The sequence below is a fragment of the Malaclemys terrapin genome, chromosome 2, assembly GCF_027887155.1.
Source record: "Malaclemys terrapin pileata isolate rMalTer1 chromosome 2, rMalTer1.hap1, whole genome shotgun sequence".
In the NCBI taxonomy this organism is placed as follows: Eukaryota; Metazoa; Chordata; order Testudines; family Emydidae; genus Malaclemys; species Malaclemys terrapin.
In genome coordinates, this window is record NC_071506.1 from 44,595,851 (window position 1) to 44,620,148 (window position 24,298).

A 24,298-nucleotide genomic window follows, 5' to 3' on the forward strand; every position below is an offset into this window, starting at 1 on the left:
GTTTGTGATCTTCTTCCTCCTAACAATAAATAAGTATACTGTAATAGACACACAATGGTATAAGTTAACAATGAAGGCTTTGTGAATTATAAATAAGACCTGTAACCTTATTGAGTGAAGATGTTTGTTTGTAGGCAACTTCAGAAGGTTCCAAGGTGAAGTTTACCTGAATTTGTCTAATCCTCTCTGGAGTAGAAATCTGTACAAAAATATTACAAGATGGAGTTTGAAATCTCACAAGAGTCTCCATGTTTTGTGCTAGGTCATGGTGAAACCAGAATGTACAGGGCATGTGAAGTTGTAAAGAACACATACATTAGCCGTATATTAAACAAAATTTTAAAAATCTAAACTTTCAAAACTAGTTTGTACTTTATCTAAACTGGCTCCTTCAGCCCATTCTACATTAGCAGTGACATACCCACTGCCATGCCTATATAGTGGTCACCACTGAAATCTTTCCACTGCCATTTGCAAATAATTAATATTTACCACGATGGCACAGTATTCCCAGTGAGAATTTGGAGGAATACTGTGAATGCTAGAGTACATTTGTTGCTTGAAATGGCAAAACAGTAAAGATTTAATGGCAATCACTGCAGCTTTTAATGCTTTTAATTCACTAGCTGGAATGGAGGCTTGGGCTAGATTGTAGTGTAATAAGTGGTATGCTGTTGCAGAGAACTGAAGCTGCTAAATTGTTTAGTTTGTAATTTGGATCTCCTATTTTAACTTCTGTGGCAGGGATAATCTTTATCCATGCCTTGTACTGTTCCATCCTGGTGCTTGCCAAAATAATAATTGATAGAAAAGAAGAAATAGACCCTGCTACTGCATGCTGTAGGAAATTTGCTTTTTTGTCTAAGTTAGTAATTTAGTACTTGTGTTTTTGAACCAGACTGTTATTAATTCTGTGCCCCATGACCACAACTTTATACTTTAAAGATCGTTATGATAGACATTTTAAAGAATGATGCTAGTTCAAAACTATGTTTAAGTAAAGTTGAAGATGGTGCAAGCCAATGAGCCTGGAAAATTGAAGTCTGATTCACCACTGCATTTCTCCAGTTTTACATCAGTGTAACTCCATTAACATTACACTGGAATGACAGTTTTCAATTGGAACTGTTGCAGCTGAGGCAGAATTCCAGTGTCTAGTCTTTATGGCATATCTCTACATCCATATCAGTCACATGTAACCACTGAAGCTTGAAGCCCTTTTCAGCATTACTCATGACGTTCACTGCACTTTGCCAGCATAGATTAGGAAGAATGGACCCCTTAGCCAAGTCTGTTTCCTCACCTACATTACAACCAGGGTTATGTCTACTAGAGACTGGTGTCAACCACACTACCGGGGGAGGGATAGCTCAGTGGTTTGAGCATTGGCCTGCTAAACCTAGGGTTGTGAGCTCAATCGTTGAGGTGGGCCACTTAGGGATTTGGGGCAAAATCAGTACTTGGTGAAGGTAGGGGGCTGGACTCAATGACCTTTCAAGGTCCCTTCCAGTTCAAGGAGATGGGATATCTCCATAAAATATGTATGTGTATATATATATTCTTAAGAAGTGGGGTTGTTAGAATTTGTTTTTATTGAGGCTTGTTGACAATGTGCTGCTAGCTCTGTATATTTATTCTTAGGGTCAGAATGAAGCAAAATATGTATGTAAAAATATTCTGTAGTTCAAACATAGTTAATAACTTGATGATGTAAAATGTTTATCCTTTTGATGCTTTGTGTATCATAGCTTTCATTGTGACCACAGGCTCGTTCTGGCCACTGCAGACGGAAGGCCAAATTTGGTGCTGCCATCCATTGCTGTCTTGAGCCAAATAAGATCAGATAGGTCCTTCAAAGGCAATGTGTTCATCCCTTCATTATTTTGATTGCAGCTCTTGCAGTATTTATTACACAATGTTAAGGGTGTCCATTCTGTTGTAAATTCAATCCATTTTCCATTTCTTCTTTCTAAAATGGATTGTCCTTTTTCATCATCTGGAAGATACCTTTTACCTTGGTTTAGTCTTCCTACCTTTTTTTTTTTTAATGTCCTTATCACCATTTGATACCACGCATATATCTTTTATTTTTTCTTAACTTGTCCAGCTTTTAGTTTGTGTCACTTTTCTTATTGAGGTTCTGTATTTGTTTCAGCTGTTTAAAAATATCTCCATGTATTACTCTTTCAACACTGCTCTGTTTCTGTAAAGTCAAAAGTCTCTAATGGCCTACAAAATGCTTGTGGTACTTGCTGAACTTCAGAACCTGGTTGGCCGTCTGTCAGTGATTTATGAACTGTTTCTGATGTCATGGTTGATTAAACTCCTGAAGTGAATACACCAGTGCTTACAAGAAAACCTTACATCACAATGACAATAGGCTGAGTTCTTGAGGTTATTTCCCTTTTTATGAAAGAAAACATCCAAGTTGCCACATAAGCAATCTTCCTTTTCCTCACATATTTTACAAAAAAATATAGGTTGTAGCCATCCCTACCATCCAGTAGAGTGCCTGGAAAAACTCATTCTTGTTTTTGTATCTTTGCCTCCTCGGTGTTCATGTGAGGAAATCCAACTTTTCCTTTGACTTCATGGAGATAAATTTCATATTGAAGGACAATACTGTAAGACAATGTTTCTCAAACTGAGGCCGCTGCTTGTGTAGGGAAAGCCCAGTTCGCTGCTCCAGGCCAATAGGGGCTGCAGAAAGCGGTGCAGGCCGAGGGACGTACTGGCCACCGCTTACCGCAGCCCCCATTGGCCTGGAGCAGCGAACCGCGGCCAGTGGGAGCCGCAATCGGCCGGACCTGCGGACGGAGCAGGTAAACAAACGGCCCGGCCCGTCAGTGGCTTTTCCTACACAAGCAGCAGCCCCAGTTTGAGAAACACTGCTGTAAGACCTCCTTAGCTTTCATAATATCTTTTATCTTACCTCATTTTCATCTGTTCACACACAGGTACTGGTTACAGTTGTTTCATTTTCTGAGGAGAATAAATGTCCACTTAGAACTGCACCGGTACCAAGAAACTCAAGCATTAGTTTACTTCATTGTTGTTTAAGTACGTTCACTATTGTGAACTCATCCTGCTCTCACCGTTCATCATAATTATTTTATTATCTTATATGAACTAACAAACCCTGTATTGTTTCTGGCATTTAAATCCTTTCCCACTTTAAATTTGTCTGATTATTTCACTCTCTTTGTTTGTTAGGGAGCTTTTTGTATGATTTCTGATTTCTGCAGTTCTCCTGTCAATGATGCATTCTTTTTCTTTATGACTTTTTCAATTTGATTTATATCTAATATTTTAGGACTGGGCTGTTGGTTTTTGTGAGTAGTTTTTTGTGTTTCTTGCCAGATTTTCAAGTCCCCTATGTTTTTTTGTTTTGTTTTGTTTTTAATGAGCAGCTCTCTTGAGGCTTCATCTTATGTCCCCCTTTTTTACTGTCCTTCAGTCACTTCCTGTACTTTAGTTCCATGCAGACGTGTGTCTTGCTGTTCATGGAACTATCAGGGCTGACTTCAGCATATCTACATTCATTTTTTTTTCTATTTGGAAATGTGTTTCTTATTAGAATCATAAGTGCTCCTTTTTTCTTTTCTTTCTTGTGCCCTGTTCCAAGCTGTGGAAATCTCTCTCACAAGATCTTGATTTAATTCTTCCTTACAGCAAATTTCTTTCTTTATGTAAGTGACATGCAGTTTGAATATGAGCTTGATTGATCTTTGTATTTGGAAATTTTTAACATTTAGCTGGCAACCTGGTCACTGATGTCATTGAATTCCATTTCCTGAAAGACTTGTGTACCTAAAAGCCTAATACCACATTCCTCTTTCATTTGTATTATTAGTAGTAGTAATGTTGCAGTAGTGCTCAAAGGGCCTATTCAGACTTGTAGTCCCAGTGGGTTAGGTTCTCTGTGAATACATGGTACCTGACCCAAATAACTGACAAACCAATTTAATACAAAACACAAGTGAGTGTGACAAACAAATGAGGGAAAAGTGGACAGAAGAGAAGACTTGTTTTGTGGGTTTAGAATCCATTAGTTCTTCATTTGCTCCCCAAGATACCTTTGCTGTATCTGATAATATCCCACAACTTTTGTTCACTTCTGTTTGTACCATCAGCCAGAAACATGCTGACTTTGTACCAGTGATTTAGTATGTTCAAATTTAGTGAGTCTGAGATCTCTCTGCCACCTACTCCTCCTTCCCTGAATCAAATGGAACACTTCCAGTGAACTTATTTTCCGTGGAGAAGGCAGGGTATAAGCAATAAGAAAGTTCTTGGTCACTGTAGAGATCTTCACAGAACATTGAAGTGTATGATAATCAATAGGCTGAAACTGCAAATGAGTAACTTGGTGGAGTCTCACTCCCCTGAGTATAGTAAATGTATATGCATTCTTAGAATCAGGTCTGAATTTTTTTAATGACAGTATCATGGTGATTGGAGCTGGTTGAAAAGATGCAAAAATTTTTCACTAAAATTTCATCTTTTTTGTCAAAATCTCAAAATGTTTCATCCGGCTGTAATTGGTGATATTTTGTTCACACACCTTCCTTAGTGATGAACAGAACTGTAAAGAGAACTCTCTACTATCTGCTGGACATGAAACTATTAAATCTGCCATCATCTATAGGTATGTTCTCTTTCCCTGTTGTACCTCACTTCTGGGATGGTAAGCAGTCTGCAACACCTTCACCTGGATGCTTAAAATCAGACTTATAACTGATAAGAATGTTGGCATGAGTTGAACAATGCAGTAGTAACACCAGCAATGTTAAATATAGTCTGTTTTCTTAATGCAGTTTTTTAAAAAAGGTCTACTAGACAACCATCACGTAAATAGTACTATATGTACTTGTGTGCAAAGTAAAAACAAAACAACCCCTCTAGACCAGTGGTTCTCAAAGCCAGTCCGCTGCTTGTTCAGGGAAAGCCCCTGGCAGGCTGGGCCGGTTTGTTTACCTGCCGTGTCCGCAGGTTTGGCCAATCGCAGCTCCCACTGACCGTGGTTCGACGCTCCAGGCCAATGGGGGCTGCGGGAAGGGTGGCCAGCACATCCCTCGACCTGTGCCGCTTCCCGCAGCCCCCATTGGCCTGAAGTGGCTAACCGTGGCCAGTGGGAGCCGCAATCGGCCAAACCTGCGGACGCGGCAGGTAAACAAACCGGCCCGGCCCGGCCTGGCCTGGCAGGGGCTTTCCCTGAACAAGCGGCGGACCGGCTTTGAGAACCACTGCTCTAGACACTAATGGTTCAACATACTAGTCGATAAATGCCTGTCTGCAAAAGACTGCTTTTGAACCATATACCGTATTATCTACTAATAACTTTAAACCATATTGGTCTGTGCAGGAAAACTCAGAAGAACTATGCATGTGCACTTACTGGTTTTCAAAATCAAATATCAGATTTATTTATTTTTTTTACTTTTACCAGTACCTTTTAAAAATGCTTATACTTTGTTATAGACTAGTTGTTTGCTAAACTTAATTACTTTAAATCCAAGTATTGTTGCCTTTTTGGTCATGCAGGCAACAGAAAGCATCTTAAAGTTCTTTTTCTTTTCTTATTATTTTTAAACGCTCCTTTATTACTTTGAAAAATAGTTTAAAGGGAGGTTTTGAGGTTGTTTTGAAAGTTTGCTTAAAAAGAGAGCATTCTCCTTTGCTTTGTATATTAAATTTTAGGCCAGAGTGAATTGTTGCAGCCAAGTTTATGTAGGGCCTGATCCAAAGCCCTTTGAAGTTTGTGGAAAAAGCTCCTGTTGATTTCAGTGGACCTAGAATCAAGCCCACAGGCCAAACTATTTAAGACAAGAGCCTATAAAATGTGACCAGACTTTCAATAGGAGAATTGAAAATCAGGCCACTTTTTTAGGGATATGGATTTAGAAACCTGATTTTCAGCTCCTATTTTTGAAAATTTTGCAGATAGATCCTATAGTGTTTGTTGAGATTTAGAGAAGTGTAGGTTTGGGCATACAGAAATGCTCCTTTCTTTATCTGTGGAAGGCTTATTTGATCATCAGTATCACATCTTGGCTTTTCTTCCTCTCAGCAGTAACCATTCTCTTTTTCACAGAAGTGCCAAATGCAAACTATTGCATTATTCTTTTCATAAATATGATTACAAAGGAAGAAAAATGTCTATCCCTCAGTAGGTTTGCAAAACCAGCCTTCAGAGGCTGAAAACTGTTATACATATCTGGCTTTAAACATTGTAAAATAAAAATAAAGTGCAATAGTAACAGCTCGGCTTGAGAGGAGACATTAGAATCCCAAACATTTAACTGGTCTAGGTGACATTTATGGGCTATGGCCATAGTGTTCTCTTTATTTTATGTAAAGGTGATATTCACATGCTTTTGTCTGACTAATAAGCAAAGGGAAAGGGCATTTCTCTAAGCCTTGTTTAACGATTAAGCATTGCTTACAGTACTCTTTATTTTTCCCCACCCTGTCCCGCTCCTTCTTGTAGAATCACATCGGGAATTCCTTCATAGGCCTGCTTCTGGATATGTGCCAGAGGAGATCTGGAAGAAAGCTGGTAAGAATTGTTTAAAAACATGAGCTTAGTGTTCTGGCAGCTGTGTGCAGTTGTTAATGCACTGATGTGAGGAATGAAAAGAAAGGGCTTACTAGTAACAAAAAGAAATTTTATTTAATAATCTTAAACTGGAACTGATCAGAACATGAAATAATCTTTATTATAAAAACATCTGCCACCACAGTTTAGGGGCTGTCAATATTTCCATTAAATAACCCAATTTTCAGGGGTTATAATGGCTTCAGGCTGAAAGTTGATATACAAAAGTTTCCGTCTGTGAGCAATTTAAAAAAAATAAAGTTTGACAATTTTTTAAATTTGAAGATTTCCACACCATTAACCTCCAAGGGAAAAGAAAACATAAATATGTACTTTTTTTAAAAAAAATGGAAAAATACAGAGTTTGGATTGTAATGTGAAAAAATGTGTAATATTTCGTGGCTGTTAATCAACAGTCAGATTTAAAACACAGCTCTTAAACACAGTAATTTCAAAGATGGATACAATGTTGCATCTGCACAACTGTGTTCATATTTGTTGCACCAGCATTTGCACACACTAAGTCCCTGATGTTGTGATCTGTTCTGCATTGGCAGAACAGTACAGAACTCCTTGAACTCCATGAAGTTTGGCATGAGCACAGGGGTTCACTGGAAGGGATCATATTGCTGTCGTGGGATGAAATCTTGGCTTCATTGAAGTCAACAGAAATTTTGCCATTGACTTCAAAGAAGCTAGGCTTTCGTCCTCAGGGCGTGAGCTCAGCTACCAGTTTGTGTGCACTCAGGCCTGATTTTTGCATGTGCAACTGTCTGCTTGATTGTGCAAATGCTAGGGTGCAGAGGCACATTTATGTCCCATTGCTACTGCCTTTGATAAAGTGACCCATAATTTTAATCATTAAATGGCAGATACAGGAGTTTCAGGATTTTCTACTTTGTCCTATAACTGCTTTTCATTAGAGTTTTTATTTATTTATTTATTTATTTATTTATTTATTACGGAACAAAAATACACAATGTTATGAAGGCATATTGATGCAATAGACATAGTCATGTCATTTAATGTACTGTGGATTCATCTTTTGGAATACATATTTGTTGATATGTGTTCAAAGCATATTTTATTTAGCTATCACAGTTTACGCTATAACTAACACAACTCATTCAACATACAATTTTGTCCGATGTCCAAAGGAAACTTAGCCTTAAAATGTGATGCTGTGGTATGTCAGTGGCACGTTTGTTTCCCTTTTTCCTTTATTTATGGTAGTATCTTAATTTAAAAATAAGAAACAATGATCAAATATGATGGAGTCCAAAAAAACATAATTTACAGCAAGTTGCATAGAGGAATTTCTTAAATTGAAACTTTATTCTTCATAGGGTCTCTAGGTTTTGCTGCTTGGCAAATTCTGTAAACTTGACATATCAAATTATTTGCAATTCCTAGACACAGGAAAGTGAAAGAAGAATGGTGCTTCACTCTTTACTAGAGATGGCAGCAAAATTTAGGGGCTGTTATCAAATTTCAAATGTTCTCAAGTTCTGGGCCCAGATCATCAGCTGGTGTGAAAGGAGCTGTGTCAGTTAACACCTTATGAACATTTGTCCTATTGGGTTGTTTTGGATCTGGGATTTTGATTCAGACCTGGTTCTAGTCCCAACTCTGTTTTCATGCTTATATGGGTTTAAATTGGATCTTTAATGTTAACTGAACATAGTTTTTGACTGAGAGAATCGTAAATAAGATGTCTATAATCACTGTCCAGCTATGCAAGAAGAAGGACCGGAGACCCTGGATGTGGTTAGTCTTCAGTTTTATTCCTAAATGTCTGAGTGTACCTGGCAGATAAAATTGTACAGTGCCAGTAATTCCATAATCATTTACATATACCTGAGGGGCTGCTAGCAGTCCTTTCCCTTGCCTATCCTGCTTCCCAGGCAAGCTGCTGTTGTGACCTTGCCACCACCACCTCGTCAAATGAGGGTTAAGAGGACTATAAAGAAGAGGTGACTGATTCCCTGCCAGTCATCGGAGTCCCGAACTTCCCCTATTTCTGCTCCTTTAAAGAATACCTCCTTTAAATCCTTTCCCCGTCCATTTTATCTGATCATTGTATCCATTTCCTATGGAGTACCTGCTCTGGACATCTGCCCCAAGCTTACAGAATGAATTGCAACACCACAGTTTAACCTCCATTTTGTGGTTGTTTTGCCCCCACTAAGCTCCCAGCCCACTTTGGGGGTGGCGAAAAACCCCACCTTGCCTTGGCCAATCTGGCGATGAGGGACAAATTCCCTCCCAGCTGCCCGAGAAAGGAGCAACTAGCATAATTCTCACAGCAGATCATGAAAATTAAACCTGTTAATTTAGCTACTTTTGTGGGTGGGAGGGCAGCAGGAGAGCCGCCAGCTTTTTTGCCACCTTAGGCGGCGGAAGTTCTTGCCCCTGAAATGCCGCCCCCGACAGAGGCGGCGGAAGGTCCCGCCCCCGAAATACCGCCAACCACTGGGGCAGCCGAAGATCCGGCCGCCGCGATCACCGACCCCCAAATGTTAGCATCCTAGGCAACTGCCTAGGTCACCTAATGGGTTGCGCCGGCCCTGGAGGGCAGGTGCAGCTCAGCCTAGTCCAGGTGAAAAAGAGGCTTTTAGTCCACAGGCATGGGCACCTGGGGGCAATGGATCAGTGTCCTTATGCTGACTTGGTGTGAATCTGCCCCCATGTAGCAGGTAACTCTTTGGCTCTCTAGCCCTTGAGTGGGCAACAAGCTTCTCCGACAAGCCAGATAAAAGGGCCCCATTGCTTAATGTGCGGTGAGGTCATTGTGCTGTTTTTCTGCTAGTCACATATGTGTCTGCTATGCTTATCTAGTAATATAAGGTCACAAAACCTGCAGCTTTTTTTTTAAAGTAAATTTGAGGCTTATATTTTCAAAAGTGCCTACTAATGTTGGGTGCATCCATTTCTGAGTGACCAACTTGAGACACCAAAGGCCTGATTAAAGAGGTGTTGAGCACACACAACTCCAACTGAAGTCAAAAGATTTAGGGATTAAGCCAGAGGTGGGCAAACAATGGCCCACGGGCCACATCCGGCCCGCGGGAGCATCCTGCCGGGCCCCTGAGCTCCCGGCCAGGGAGGCTTGCCCTGGGCCCCTCCCCCACTGCCCCCCCCCCCTCCCTCACAGCCACGCCGCTGTGCGGGCAGCGCTCTGAGTGGTGGAGCTGCGCGCTCCTACCGAGCAGAGTGGCAGTGTGTCCGGCTTCAGCTGGCGCGGCAGCCAGACATGCTGCTCTGCATGCTCTGCTCGGCACAGTAAGTGGGCCGGGGCCAAGGCCAGGGGGTTGTATAAGGGGCGGGGGACCCTAGGGGACAGTCAGGGGGCAGGGAGCAGGGGGCAGTTGGATGGGGTGGAGGTTCTGGGGGGGGCAGTCAGGGGACGGGGAACGGGGGGGTTGGATAGGCATGGGATCCCAGGGGGGGATGTCAGGGGGCAGGGGTGTGGATGGGGCCGGGACACTCAGGGGACTGAGAGCGGGGGGGAAGGGGGGGTGGATAGGGGGTGAGGTCCCAGGGGGCAGGAAGTGGGAGGGGGCAGATAGGGGGCAGGGGCCAGGCTGTTTGGGGAGGCACAGCCTTCCCTACCCGGCCCTCCATCCAGTTTTGCATCCCCAATGTGGCGCTCGGGCCAAAAAGTTTGCCAACCCCTGGATTAAACATTTGAAAATCAGACATAGCTGTCTCCAGTTGGGCATTGAAAAGCTGAAGCATCAAAACATTAGTGAGCAATTTCTACAAGTTTAAAGTCCAGGGCTTTATTCCAGCAAATCATTTATGTCAACATGTGCTTAGCTTGTGGACTTCACTAGGACTAGCTACATGCTTAAAGTTAAGCACATGCTTACATGATTGTTGGAGCAGGGTTAGCATGCTCACCATCTTGCAGGCTTGAACCATAACAACCCAATTGAGCTCCCATAAAAGTCAGTTGAAAGAATGCCATTGATTTCAGTATGTAAGGTCAGGCCCAAAAGACACTGTTTGTGTCAAGTAGAGCTTACTCCTGCAAGCAGTCCTATTGAATGCCTCTCTCTCTGGGGCTGCTCACATGAGTAAGAGCAGCTCAGCGTGAGTGAATGTTGTAACTGAACCCATGAATAAACACTAAACAGGCACCCAAACGATTAGCAGTTGTGAGGAAATTAAGAGGTCTTATACATACATTTGTTAGACTCGTGCGTCCTTAGCCACATTTTTCATGCTTTCTGATATTTGAAACTAATCACCCTTTCTCTCTCTGGAAGGGAAGTGGTGGCCTATGCCACTATTACTCTTTTTCTGTGGGAAGTCAAGTATTGTCTGTCTAGGAAAGTAAAATCTCTTCTTATAGTATCCATAACTGCCATCAAGCTACTGCCCAAGTAACATGGGTTTTATTTTGAACTGTGAGAATCAAATCTGCAGTGCCTCACTGTCCATAAAGCCTTACTACTGGGGGGATTCTGCGTGACTACGTGCCCACAGAAAACGGCCCCCCTGCAGAATTCCAGTGCTTTCCTGCAGAAAACGGCAGGGAAGCAAAGGGAAACTGGGGAAGAGGCAGGGAAGACCATGGGCACAGTTTTTTGGCGGGGGAGACTGCCCCCTCCAAAGAGAGGTGAGGTATGGGGGGAACACAGGGTTATGTGCCATTGCCTCCCACCACCATTTCTGCAAGTGCAGAGCTGCCCAGCTGAAGGAGGCTTCCTCTCTGCTCTGCTGACTCTGAACGCTCCCTACTGGGTCCTAGTGTCAGTCGGGCTCCCCTTCTGTGTGCTGGGAGCCTTCCTGTTTTCTGTGCCACAGTGAGTGTCCATGGTGGGGCTGAGTAAGGGTGGGTGGAGGAAATGATGGAAGGGGGCTGGGGGGAAGAGGTAGTGGGAAAGGAAGGGGGTGTGGAATAGGGCAGGGGAGGAGAATGTGGGAGTGAGGAGAGGGGAATGGAGAAGGATAGGGGAATCGGGGGGTGGGGGGAGGGGAAGTGGGAGCCTGGCATGCAGCGTCCCCTCGGCAGCAGCTGGGGCTCCCCCGTTAAGCAGGCCCTTCGAACCCTCACCCTGACAAGCCCTACCACCCTACCCTGGACCCTTCTGATGACCCCCACACCACCGATCCCCAACCAGCTGCACCTGGACCCCCAATCCATCAAGCCCCACTCCCCCAGTATATGCCCCCCCACACTAAGCCCCCCACACCCAGACCCCCCCTGCTGAGCCCCAACGACCTTCACCTGGATCCCCTGCAGAGTCCCATTGCCCCTGCACCCAGAACCCTCCAACGAGCCCCTGTTCATCCAGATCTCTGACTGAGCTCCCCATGCCCAGATTGCCCCATACAGAAACCTCTCACCCCACAACTTGAGTCCCCCCACACTTGTACCCTGCTGGGCTGAGCCTACCCACCCACACTTGATTTTAACCAATAGGGAGGAACTCGTTGAGAATGTGAAAGTAGAAGGCAGCCTGAGTGAAAGTGATCATGAAATCATAGAGTTTGCAATTCTAAAGAAGGGTAGAAGGGAGAACAGCAAAATAGAGACAATGGATTTCAGGAAGGCAGATTTTGGGAAGCTCAGAGAGCTGATAGGTAAGGTCCCATGGGAATCAAGACTGAGGGGAAAAACAACTGAGGAGAGTTGGCAGTTTTTCAAAGGGACACTATTAAGGGCCCAAAAGCAAGCTATTCTGCTGGTTAGGAAAGATAGAAAATGTGGCAAAAGACCACCTTGGCTTAACCACGAGATCTTGCACGATCTAAAAAATAAAAAGGAGTCATATAAAAAATGGAAACTAGGACAGATTACAAAGGATGAATATAGGCAAACAACACAGGAATGCAGGGGCAAGATTAGAAAGGCAAAGGCACAAAATGAGCTCAAACTAGCTACGGGAATAAAAGGAAACAAGAAGACTTTTTATCAATACATTAGAAGCAAGAGGAAGACCAAAGACAGGGTAGGCCCACTGCTTAGTGAAGAGGGAGAAACAGTAACAGGAAACTTGGAAATGGCAGAGATGCTTAATGACTTCTTTGTTTCGGTCTTCACCGAGAAGTCTGAAGCAATGCCTAACATAGTGAATGCTAATGGGAAGGGGGTAGGTTTAGCGGATAAAATAAAAAAAGAACAAGTTAAACATCACTTAGAAAAGTTAGATGCCTGCAAGTCACCCGGGCCTGATGAAATGCATCCTAGAATACTCAAGGAGCTAATAGAGGAGGTATCTGAGCCTCTAGCTATTATCTTTGGAAAGTCATGGGAGACGGGAGAGATTCCAGAAGACTGGAAAAGGGCAAATATAGTGCCCATCTATAAAAAGGGAAATAAAAACAACCCAGGTAACTACAGACCAGTTAGTTTAACTTCTGTGCCAGGGAAGATAATGGAGCAAGTAATTAAGGAAATCATCTGCAAACACTTGGAAGGTGGTAAGGTGATAGGGAACAGCCAGCATGGATTTGTGAAGAACAAATCATGTCAAACCAATCTGATAGCTTTCTTTGATAGGATAACGAGCCTTGTGGATAAGGGTGAAGCGGTGGATGTGGTATACCTAGACTTTAGTAAGGCATTTGATACGGTCTCGCATGATATTCTTATCGATAAACTAGGCAAATACAAATTAGATGGGGCTACTATAAGGTGGGTGCATAACTGGCTGGATAACCATACTCAGAGAGTTGTTATTAATGGTTCCCAATCCTGCTGGAAAGGCGTAACGAGTGGGGTTCCGCAGGGGTCTGTTTTGGGACCGGCTCTGTTCAATATCTTCATCAACGACTTAGATATTGGCATAGAAAGTACGCTTATTAAGTTTGCGGATGATACCAAACTGGGAGGGATTGCAACTACTTTGGAGGACAGGGTCATAATTCAAAATGATCTGGACAAATTGGAGAAATGGTCTGAGTTAAACAGGATGAAGTTTAACAAAGACAAATGCAAAGTGCTCCACTTAGGAAGGAAAAATCAATTTCACACATACAGTATGGGAAAAGACTGTCTAGGAAGGAGTACGGCAGAAAGGGATCTAGGGGTTATAGTGGACCACAAGCTAAATATGAGTCAACAGTGTGATGCTGTTGCAAAAAAAGCAAACATGATTCTGGGATGCATTAACAGGTGTGTTGTGAGCAAGACACGAGAAGTCATTCTTCCGCTCTACTCTGCTCTGGTTAGGCCTCAGCTGGAGTATTGTGTCCAGTTCTGGGCGCCGCATTTTAAAAAAGATGTGGAGAAATTGGAAAGGGTCCAAAGAAGAGCAACAAGAATGATTAAAGGTCTTGAGAACATGACCTATGAAGGAAGGCTGAAAGAACTGGGTTTGTTTAGTTTGGAAAAGAGAAGACTGAGAGGGGACATGATAGCAGTTTTCAGGTATCTAAAAGGGTGTCATAAGGAGGAGGGAGAGAACTTGTTCACCTTAGCCTCTAAGGATAGAACCAGAAACAATGGGTTTAAACTGCAGCAAGGGAGGTCTAGGTTGGACATTAGGAAAAAGTTCCTAACTGTCAGGGTGGTTAAACACTGGAACAAATTGCCTAGGGAGGTTGTGGAATCTCCGTCTCTGGAGATATTTAAGAGTAGGTTAGATAAATGTCTATCAGGGATGGTCTAGACAGTATTTGGTCCTGCCATGCGGGCAGGGGACTGGACTTGATGACCTCTCGAGGTCCCTTCCAGTCCTATAATCTATGAATCTATGAATCTATGAATCTACACCTGGTTCACCTGGCGCAGAGAGGCAGGGCACCAGAGTGTTTCTGGGGCAGGCCCAGCCCTTTCACTGTGTCAGGGTTAGGTGCAGCCTTACTGCTGAGTCCCTGTACTGGCGGAGGTGGGGGCTTCAGGGTGATCTCCCACCTCAATGCAGTCAGTGGCTTGTGCTCCCCACTACCATGCGGGAGCCACATTTATTTATTGACAAATAAAATTTGCAGAATTTTAAAATATTGTGTTCATTATTTTTTAATTTTTTGGCGCAGAACTTCCTCAGGAGTAATAAAGCATTTACAACTATTATGGGTTATCTATAATAATAGAATGTGCAGAAAATAAGTGTTTATGTGGAAGAACAGTTTCCTTTAGAGGTAGGGTCATATATTTGTACCGCACTGAAACACTGTTATTGCTTTGTGATTGAAAAACCAAATAAGCTTTTATCTCTTTTTGGCTTTTGTTTGTGGTTATATTAATACAATCAGATATCACACCTGATATATCAACTCTCCATTTATATAATCAAATATAACTGAAAACCCAAAACACCATTTATAGTTCATCCAAAACCAGAGATATTTTCATTCTGCCCCAGTTTGTGGTCTCTTGAATGTTTTAAAACACTTTGACAACACCATTTGAGCCTTTGAGTAAGTTTTTACAATACAGAATTAGATTATAAACTATAGTAACTGAACCTATTTCCTCCCACCTTATGTACAGTCAGGGCCGGCTCTAGACACCAGCAAAACAAGCTGGTGCTTCAGGCGGCACATTTTTAGAGGCGGCATTCTGGTGTGGGCCATGCCGCCCCTAAAAATGTGCCCCGGCCGCCCTAACTCATCTCCGCTGCTGCCGCTCACACACCGCTGCTCGCCCTCCCTCCCAGGCTCTCAAACCCGGGAGGGAGGGGGAGATCCCGAGCGGCCGTGGCACGCAAAACAGCTGTTTCGCGCACCGCGGCTGCTCGGGATCTCCCCCTCCCTCCCAGGTTTGAGAGCCTGGGAGGGAGGGGGAGCAGCGGCGCACGAATCAGCTGTTTCGCGCTGCGGCCGCTCGGGATCTCCTCCTCTCTCCCAGGTTTGAGAGCCTGGGGGGAGGAGGCAGGGCTGGTGATTTGGAAAGGGCGGAGTTGAGGCGGGGCCGGGGGGGGGTAGGGGCGGCCAAATTTGTTTTTGCTTGGGGCGGCAAAAATCCTAGAGCTGGCTCTGTGTATAGTAATTAAAATAAAAACAGTTTATTGGAATAAATGTGTATAAAGCATTGAAGTAGGAAATCTCTGTTAAATCTTGTAAAAACAGTTTAAACTGGGATTTCTAACCACTGCAAACCTCTCAATATTAGATTAAGATTTGACGAGATTATATAGTGCAGTGAAAGTGCCTCATACACATTTTTAAAAATATTTCCATTCATAGCAAATGTCATAAAGACTACAGATTTTTCTCTCAAAAAATCAGCTTTGTTAATAACTGTAGTTCATACAATGTAAAAGGTCTGTATTTAAGTTGCCTCAATTTTATAAAAATGGTAATAAAACTGCATCTGTACATTTGCTGCTGTATATTTCTTTTCAAGCGATCAGAGAATGTTTGCAGTTGGCAATAAATATTCAAGCACCTTGCAAATGTCCTACCAATTCCCTTTGCTGATCTGTGTGTGCCTGTGGGACTAGAATAGGAATGCATAATTTAAATATAAATTGCCTGATTTGCATATACAATTAGTCAAGCTGCAGCTTTGATCGTAAGCAAAAATTATTGTCCTGTATTGCCACTTAGATAGAATTTTAATTCACCTTGAATATTCAAAGTAAATTAGGCCCTGGCTGTATAGTTGAAGGGTATGATTTTCCCCTTTCCCGATGCCCTCCCCACAAACAACATTTATGGTATGGTAATATAAAGGCATATTTTAGCCTCATAAAATAAAGGCATAAGTTTTATCTCTAATTTTATTTCTTTCCTCTCCAAAACTTCAGTTTAAACATATCTCTTTGGAGCAGAGACTGTTTATTCACACATGTATGTACAGAGCCTACTTCAATAGGCACTAGCGTAACAGAAATAGTTATCATTTTGAACAGGTTCAAATAAAGTCAATATGTGTCATTTGGATTGTGCATTCGTACTTTAAAATTAGGATTATTCATGATAATACAATAATCTGAAAAATTTGCTTCTTTAAATGATGCTACTATAACAAAGCAAATGACCTCAAGTGTTGGGATTACCAACTGCAAATGTAGAGCTCTAAACTGGGGGAAGTTGTGGATTTCCCACACTTGTATATACACACATGTATGTGAAATACTGAACAAAACCCAAAGTAACCATAGCACATTTGTAACTCTTACATTTTTAATCTACAGTCAAACATTTTTATTAGGAATCTATGTTTTTAATTAGACAGAACATTTAATTAAGGTGCTTTTTAAGTGGGTGAAACAATTAAGTGCAAACACTTGAGTGAAACATGTCATAATTAGTTTTAATAGAGTGTTAATTGGTACTAGGTTTGCCAAGTTAATAATTACTGCTTATTAAATTTTCAATTAATCATTGTCATTTTGCTTTGAATAAAGATGAAAATTAGATAAACTAATTCAGGGGGAGGATGGTTTCCTTGTTAATTAGAGCAGTTAATTTTTAAAAAAAGAAATTACTTGTTTTACTTGTCAGTTGAAAGCTTGTACATTAGTAAAATCTTTGCATTCTTCTTGCATCAAAAACTGAATAACCAATTCATGACAACTCATGTTTTACAGGGTAGCCTAGTAGAATGTATTACACTAATTCATACTGGATAATTTAATTGCAATGATTTATATCTGTCTAAGACAACACTAAGGCTCTGATTTTAACAAATCAGTTATGCACATGTCTGTGTGTGTGCCTACTTCCTGTTGACTTCAGTGTGCTGAAGTGACTTGCTGAATCAGGGCCTAATTCTTCAAAATATAAATGTTGGTTTGGAACAGAGATCAATTGGTAAGAACTAAAACAAAAAAGCAATGTGTTTAGACACAAAACTGGAAACATTGAAACTTACCTTTTGCATTAGAAAATTACATATTCAGGAAATGACTTTTGAAGCACTAAAGTTAGATTATCTGTTTACCAATGACTTTGTTTTAAGAGGTGTATTAACTCTGAGCACCTTTTCATTATACTCTACATTGGGTTTTTATATACCAGAGAACCTATCAATGCCTTTAAGAGTGTGTATACCAGTGTCCTGCCCTGGTTTACAGAAGATTAAAACCAGAATGTTACTTATTATTATTAATTTATTATTGGTATTATTCTAGTGCCTAGAGCTAAAAATGTTCACAGTGTCATTTCTCAATTAGTTACTTTCATAGAATTCTTTCATAAATCTAGTCCTCTGCAGAACAAATTTGTCAAGCAAAATATTCAAAAAGATACAAAAGGATAAATTGAAGATCAGAAACAGCTACACTTTTATACTGCCCAGCATTTACTATCTGAGCACTTTATGTACTCCTCAGATGATGGGGAAGTAGAAGGAGGGAATAGGGACTCAATTTCATCCTTATCCTACTTCAGGAAGTGATGAGGCATACTATTAGCAGGGTATATGTTTCCTTTGTGCATTGTTCCCTCTAATCAAACAGTCCTGTACCAAACCTATTGTGCTGATGAAGACTTCTTGCCTTGTTTGTAGAGGAAGCAGTCAATGAAGTAAAACGTCAGGCGATGACAGAGTTGCAAAAGGCAGTGTCAGAGGCAGAACGGAAAGCCCACGACATGATCACTACAGAGAGAGCTAAAATGGAGCGCACTGTTGCAGAAGCCAAGCGACAGGCTGCAGAGGATGCATTAGCTGTTATCAATCAACAGGAAGATTCAAGTGAGGTAAGGAGTTCAGTAGGAGGGGAGTCATCTCAAAGTTTACTCAGAAGTATACCAAAGCGGAGCCTTGTTGTCAGAGTTTGACTCCACCCAGCATCTTGCAATAAAGAATTAATACTTTTTCCATTTTTTGTTTGTTTGTTTATCTTTGTCTAAGACCATAAGAATGACCATACTGGGTCAGACCAAAGGTCCATCTAGCCCAGTATCCTGTCTTCCTACAGTGGCCAACAATTGGTTCAGAAGAAAAGTCTGAAATGGCTTTAAATTGATTGGGAGCAGGAGAATGAGGCAATAAGAATAATGCAGTGATGGGAATATAGTCTGTATATTTTCCATTTACTTTAGGTGTAAAATTAAAATACTTTAAAATAACACAATCTACTTAAAATTGGTGGTTGAAACAGGGCCGGCTCCAGGGTTTTGGCCGCCCCAAGCAGCCAAAAAAAAAAAAAGCTGCGATTGCGATCTGCGGTGACAATTCTGCGGGAGGTCCTTTGCTCCGAGCCGGAGTGAGAGACCGTCCACCGAATTGCCGCCGAATAGCTGGACGTGCCGCCCCTCTCCGGAGTAGCTGCCCCAAGCACCTGCTTGACAAGCTGGTGCCTGGAGCCAGCCCTGGGTTGAATTCAATGAACAATGATAAATAATGAAATTCTAATGTCCCCAAAATAAGTGACATTTATTTAGGCTTATAGCAAGGTAGCTAAAATTTTGTTTACTTTTTTTTTTTGCAAAGGGAGGGAGTTTGTGTTGACATGATCAGCACAAAACTAGATTCCTGGAAGAAAAAAATGTGTATGCGGAGTTGCAAGAATGTTTCCTTAATTAGAATTTATTATTTCAGCTACAGAGATTATGTGTGAGCTGAAGGGCGGGACAAACAGCATCTGGCAAGAGAAAAATAGAATGAAAGAGCGACAAAGAGTAAAATAGGAATGAGCATGGTAAACCTCAATTCAGACTTGAACATGATAGTGGAAGCTTTCAATTCTTGTGGTATGGGACATATGGCAGCATATATAGCAGGAAGTCAGGAGTGAAAGAACAACAGACTTATTGCCAGTGCTGAAGTGTTTTGGATACAATGAAATCTTATGTCATTTAGAGAAGAAAGAAACATTAACATCCGTGTGGAAAGGAAATTCATGATTAAAAATGCCCTTATAAATTGTTGCTAAATTTATGATAGCCACTTTAACAGCTATTTCAAAATAAAATATGGTAACCAGAGAACATTGCTCTCATAAATTATTGCTCTGATTGGGAGATGTTAAAAAAAATGTAGAAAAGCATGTTTTTATGCAAATTCCATATCAGAGGGAATTGGCAAACTAATAGGTGTGTTGTATCACATTATGTATGAATGTATATTTATGTACATTATTGCAAAAGCATTTTAATTACTGCATTTGCTAGTAATGTAGAAGAATGACTTAGGTTGAAGAGATTCAGATTAGGAAGTTGCACCATGCTGAAAGAACTGGCAAAAATCACAAGCTGATAAATCAGTGGCATGCTGCAATACATAGCCATAATTTGAGAAAGCATAAGAATTTAATTCATACCAGACTTCTCTGGAGATGAAAGACCATTGTGGGAACATTGGATGCCCAGAGTTTTTCCATAATGCATAACAGATGAATAACAAGAAGACAAAAGGAATTAATTTTCAGCATCTGAAAGTTTCTCAGGAAAAGAGAGACTAAGGCAAGTGTAGGCACCCTTTAAGTACCAACTATTCCATTGCAGAATTAAATGAGACATAAATTCAAATTATTGGCATTTTGTAGCTAAGATATTCAAGGACATTCCCCCCCCCCTCATATAGTCGCATAAAGGGTATTTGTCTGACATATTGTCTGACAGCTATGATCATTAAACTGCTATCATTTTCATGTGTAAATACAAATGATTCCTATTATGAAAGCTGAAATTCCAAAGGTAACAGCCTCAGAGGAAATTGTAAAGTTAATCTGTTTAGTGAGTAAATATACAGTAGCCGGGATCAATGCAACACCTGTTATCTGCCAATACACACAGACCATTCTCCCCCAAATAAGAGTGCACCCAAAGGAATGCACACTGGGCATTTTTATGCAAGTTCTCCTGGATTCCTGAATGGTAGCACTTCTGGCAGTGGCAACATAGGAACAACCATCTCTATCTAACACTACAGTTTCATTTCCAGAGGTATTGTTTACTGGTATGTTAATTGCCTAGAAATACAAATTAAAAAGTTTTCCTTTAGCCTGGTTCCAAAGGGATGTGGATAAAAAGTATATCCATTCTACCCCGGAGCCTGTGAATAAACATTATTTGCAGGCCTCTAAATTCATCTCATCTCCAGTCAACTGGCAAGCATCCTGGCAAGATCAGACCAGACTTTAAAAATCTATTTGAAAAACAAATCTAGTGGCCTGGTCCTGCAGTCTTCACTCAGGCAATGCATTGTAAGTAACGGTCCCTTTTTGGAGACAGGGTGGCTAAGTGGATGAAATCTGTGTGTGCCAGATTAGAGATCTGAGGCCAAATCCTAACCCTACTGCAATGGTGTATGGGAACCATACCTATCTTATAGTTTATGTAGTCTAGCACTGTCCATTATAAGCCTCTATTTTCAGTTACTTTTAATGTTACCAAACTATAGCCACTTTGGGTAAAATTTACTCTCTGTTGGAATTATTTTTTTTAAGGTTCTGTAAAAATGGTTCAGCCATTGCCAAGAATGAGGTTAGTGGAAAATAGGTAGTTTTGCCCATGTTGACGCAGGTTTACAACTTTTTCCTTTTTGGAAAAGATTTAGGCCCTTTAGGGTTCAAAGGAAAAACTTGAAATTTGTTATGGGGTCAGAGACGAATCTTTTGATCTCTCTGTGAGAATCCATCCTGTTTTGTACCAGATGTAAAGATACAAACCTCAGTACATTTCTATGTTCAATAGACCTTGTTAGAGACATGTTGCTAAAATCTCTAAAATTACATGTGTACTGTACATGCTTCAGCCAGACACAACTCCTTGTGTGCTAAGTGCACTGAGCATGCTCCTAGGCACAAATCTCTAGACAGCAGGTTGTTGTTGCTCCCACCCTTTAGGCATACAGGAAGGCAAGGTGAACACCATGAAGGGACTAAATTTTAATCACAGCTCTTTCCTCTAACTGGTGGTGAACTGGTGTTAATTCTGTGTACTTCGCAGCCCTTATAATTAGAGCCCTGTGTGGATACAAAATTTGCATCCGCATCCGATCCGCAATCCACAAAAATGATCCGTGGATATCCGCAACCCGCAGATGTTGATATCCACGGATATAAAGCAGATATCAGTGGATTTTCAGGTCTCTACTAATAGCTCCACAGGTCACCGTGCACCAGTGATGCAAAGCTGTGCCAAGCCCCAACCCTCAACCGCCCTCCACTTTTCCCCCGGAGACCTCCTGCCCTACTGCCCACCCACTCTGTCCCGGCCATACGTCCTTCCCCACTCCAGGAAAGGAGGCTACAATCCTGGGCCCTCATGTGCAGCGCCGCCCTCCCAATCGCGGGCTTGGATGAAGCTGCAGCAGCTCTAATACACACAGACCTGGCCGAGATAGACAACGGCGACAACTACTCTCCTCACAGCATCCGCCACTGCCACATGCTAGTTTAAATTACAACCACACCACTTTTAAAATGGCACTTTGCTCACTGGGCAGGAGCACATGGTCGCACTCCCTTCTGGGAGTTGTAGTTTTCCTCCTCTGTCCAAGCAAGCTGGGGACTAAAGCTCCTAGAATACCCAGCGGGATATTGCCACTGCAGCGTGATTCAGAGAGATGAGCTGGAGCCTGAGGGCTGGGTGACATGTGGTGAGTGTGTGCTGCAGAGCCCCACGCGGATACAAAATTTGTATCTGTGTCTAAGCTGCGAGCTGCAAAAATGGTGCGAGGATATCTGCATCCGTGGATGTGGGTATAAAGCGGATATCCTTGGATTTGCGGGGCTCTATTTTTAATTGAGCAAGGCCTCCATGCCTCTAGTTCAGGACGCCAGCAGCTATAATTTCCCAGCATTGTACAGCTGGGGTAATTGAGAGTTGCAAAAGGTCACTTCTGGTAGAGCTGGGAATCAAACTCAGGGGCCAATTTCTGTTCTGTGCCCAGAGATGCGACTCAAAAGAAGCAGCCCAGGAATGGAGCGGACAAAAGTGGCTTAAAGCCGTCTTTGCACCTTCCTGGTTCTAGGCTGCTCTAGGGGTGATGAAGCCATCAGCCTACATTAGTCCAGTTTACAGTAGCCTTACTCAGTTGCTCATTGGCTTCACCAGTCTGGAATGCAGACGTCTCCGACCACTCCCCATTCTGCCCCTGGCATGACCCTATTTAGAAGACTGCGGGTGAGATCAGTGTAGGGCCACACTAATCAGCTGTACTCTGCCCATGACTGGGAAAAATTCTCCCAATGGCAGCTCCACTCCTTTGGCCCCTGTACACCACTGGAGTGGGGTTAGGATTTGACCTCAGATTTCTAAGCTGGCAGCCACACATTTTATCCACTCAGCCACCTTTTCTCCTTACAAGGCATTTGTATATTGTCTGGCACAATGGAGCCCTTGCCTGGTTGAGGCCATGTGTTGCTACTGCAATATAAATGCTTAATGGTAAAATGTATGCACCTGACTGTGCTCTCTGTAACGACTTGCACACATGTCCTTCCTGAGCCAGGAATAGAACATATGGGCTCAGGTTCCTGATTCCCTACATGCCTCCACTGTCGAATGCATAGTTGTACAAGTCTCTGAACAAGGTCTGGTTCACATCCCTCTCTGGTGCCTGGTCTACACAGAGGATAACAACCTACTCCTGCTACTAAACTATGCCAGGTATACACTGTAGATACAATTGCCTCGGTTCCAATGCTGCTGATGACCCAGTTGGGGTGGGTGGGGGAAATGGAGTCAACATGATTTCACACAATGGAATTTGTTTTTTCAGTTGCTAAGAACGTTCAGGCTGTTAAGTAAAAATCCCCAAAATTAGGATATGCCAGATTTAAGGTTGCTCATACAACCTGTGATTCCTGAGAGCATATGCAATATGATACAGTCTTTCATTACACGATCATATACTATTTGATCTCCATGACCCCTGTCTCTTATTGGCATTTCCTAACATTTGAGTGTTTGATTTTACAACCTTTAACATTTGTATTAAGTCTTCAAGAAAACTACCCTGGCATAGCTTTTCTATATACAGTAGAACCTCAGAGTTACAGACACCTCGGGAATGGAGGTTATCCGTCACTCTGAAATGTTCATTAACTCTGAGCAAAGTGCAGTTCGGGCTCCAGTTCCAGCAGCTGATACTCCAAGCCAGGTTCTAGCAGCAGCTGAGCTCCCTCCTCAATGCGGGCAGCTTCCTTGCAGGCAGCTTCTTTCCCTGGGTCGGACTGCAAGCTTGTCCCCATTCCGGCCTGGGGTGTGTGGGGAAAACAGACCCCAGTGCTGCTCCTGCTCTGCCAGCAGCCTTGGGCTGGCAGTCCCAGCAGCTTCACCTCTAGGTATAAGTGGCTGCCCCATGCGTGGGGGAGGAGTTTGAAATAGGGGGAGGGGGACAAGCAGCCCAGATGTGCCTGCCTTTAAGATTGTGGCACAGTACAATACAGTATTTGTTCTTTTGTTGTTGTTGTTGTTTTTGTCTCTGCTGCTGCCTGATTGGTTACTTCCAGTTTCACATGGTGTCCGGTTGATCGGTCAGTCCGTAACTCTGGTGTTCATATCTCTGAGGCCAATCAAACAAGAAAAATTACTGCTTTGCAAGAGAATAGAACCAAGTTGAACAATGAGCTGAGGAGAGTAAAGCAATGGGAGTCGCAGGCAGAGAGAGGAGATTCAGCAGTAAAAGTTAAGTAAAAGTCAACAATGAGGAAGAAGAAATAAGCAGCAAAGATACGATGTGGGGGAAGTAACCAGTCAGGACCACCATCTCATTAAAGTGAGCTTATTGTCATGTACTCTCATTAATGCTGATCCAGTATTTATGATCTAGTAATGTGAAGCCAAACACTTAAGAAGTGGCCCACAATATTTTGAGAAATGTGAGACACACAGCATTATAGTATT

General features: G+C 42.2%; 1 protein-coding gene across 3 annotated transcripts in view; it reads left to right on the plus strand.

Annotated features, from left to right (window-relative positions):
• RUNX1T1 (RUNX1 partner transcriptional co-repressor 1) overlaps positions 1-24,298 on the plus strand; it is a 147,149-nt gene that overhangs the window by 111,767 nt on the left and 11,084 nt on the right. For all 3 annotated transcript variants that reach the window (XM_054019291.1, XM_054019293.1, XM_054019292.1), the window contains 2 exons: positions 6,491-6,559; positions 18,009-18,199. In XM_054019291.1, the coding sequence (XP_053875266.1) occupies positions 6,491-6,559; positions 18,009-18,199 (260 nt within the window). The remainder of the gene's footprint in view (positions 1-6,490; positions 6,560-18,008; positions 18,200-24,298) is intronic.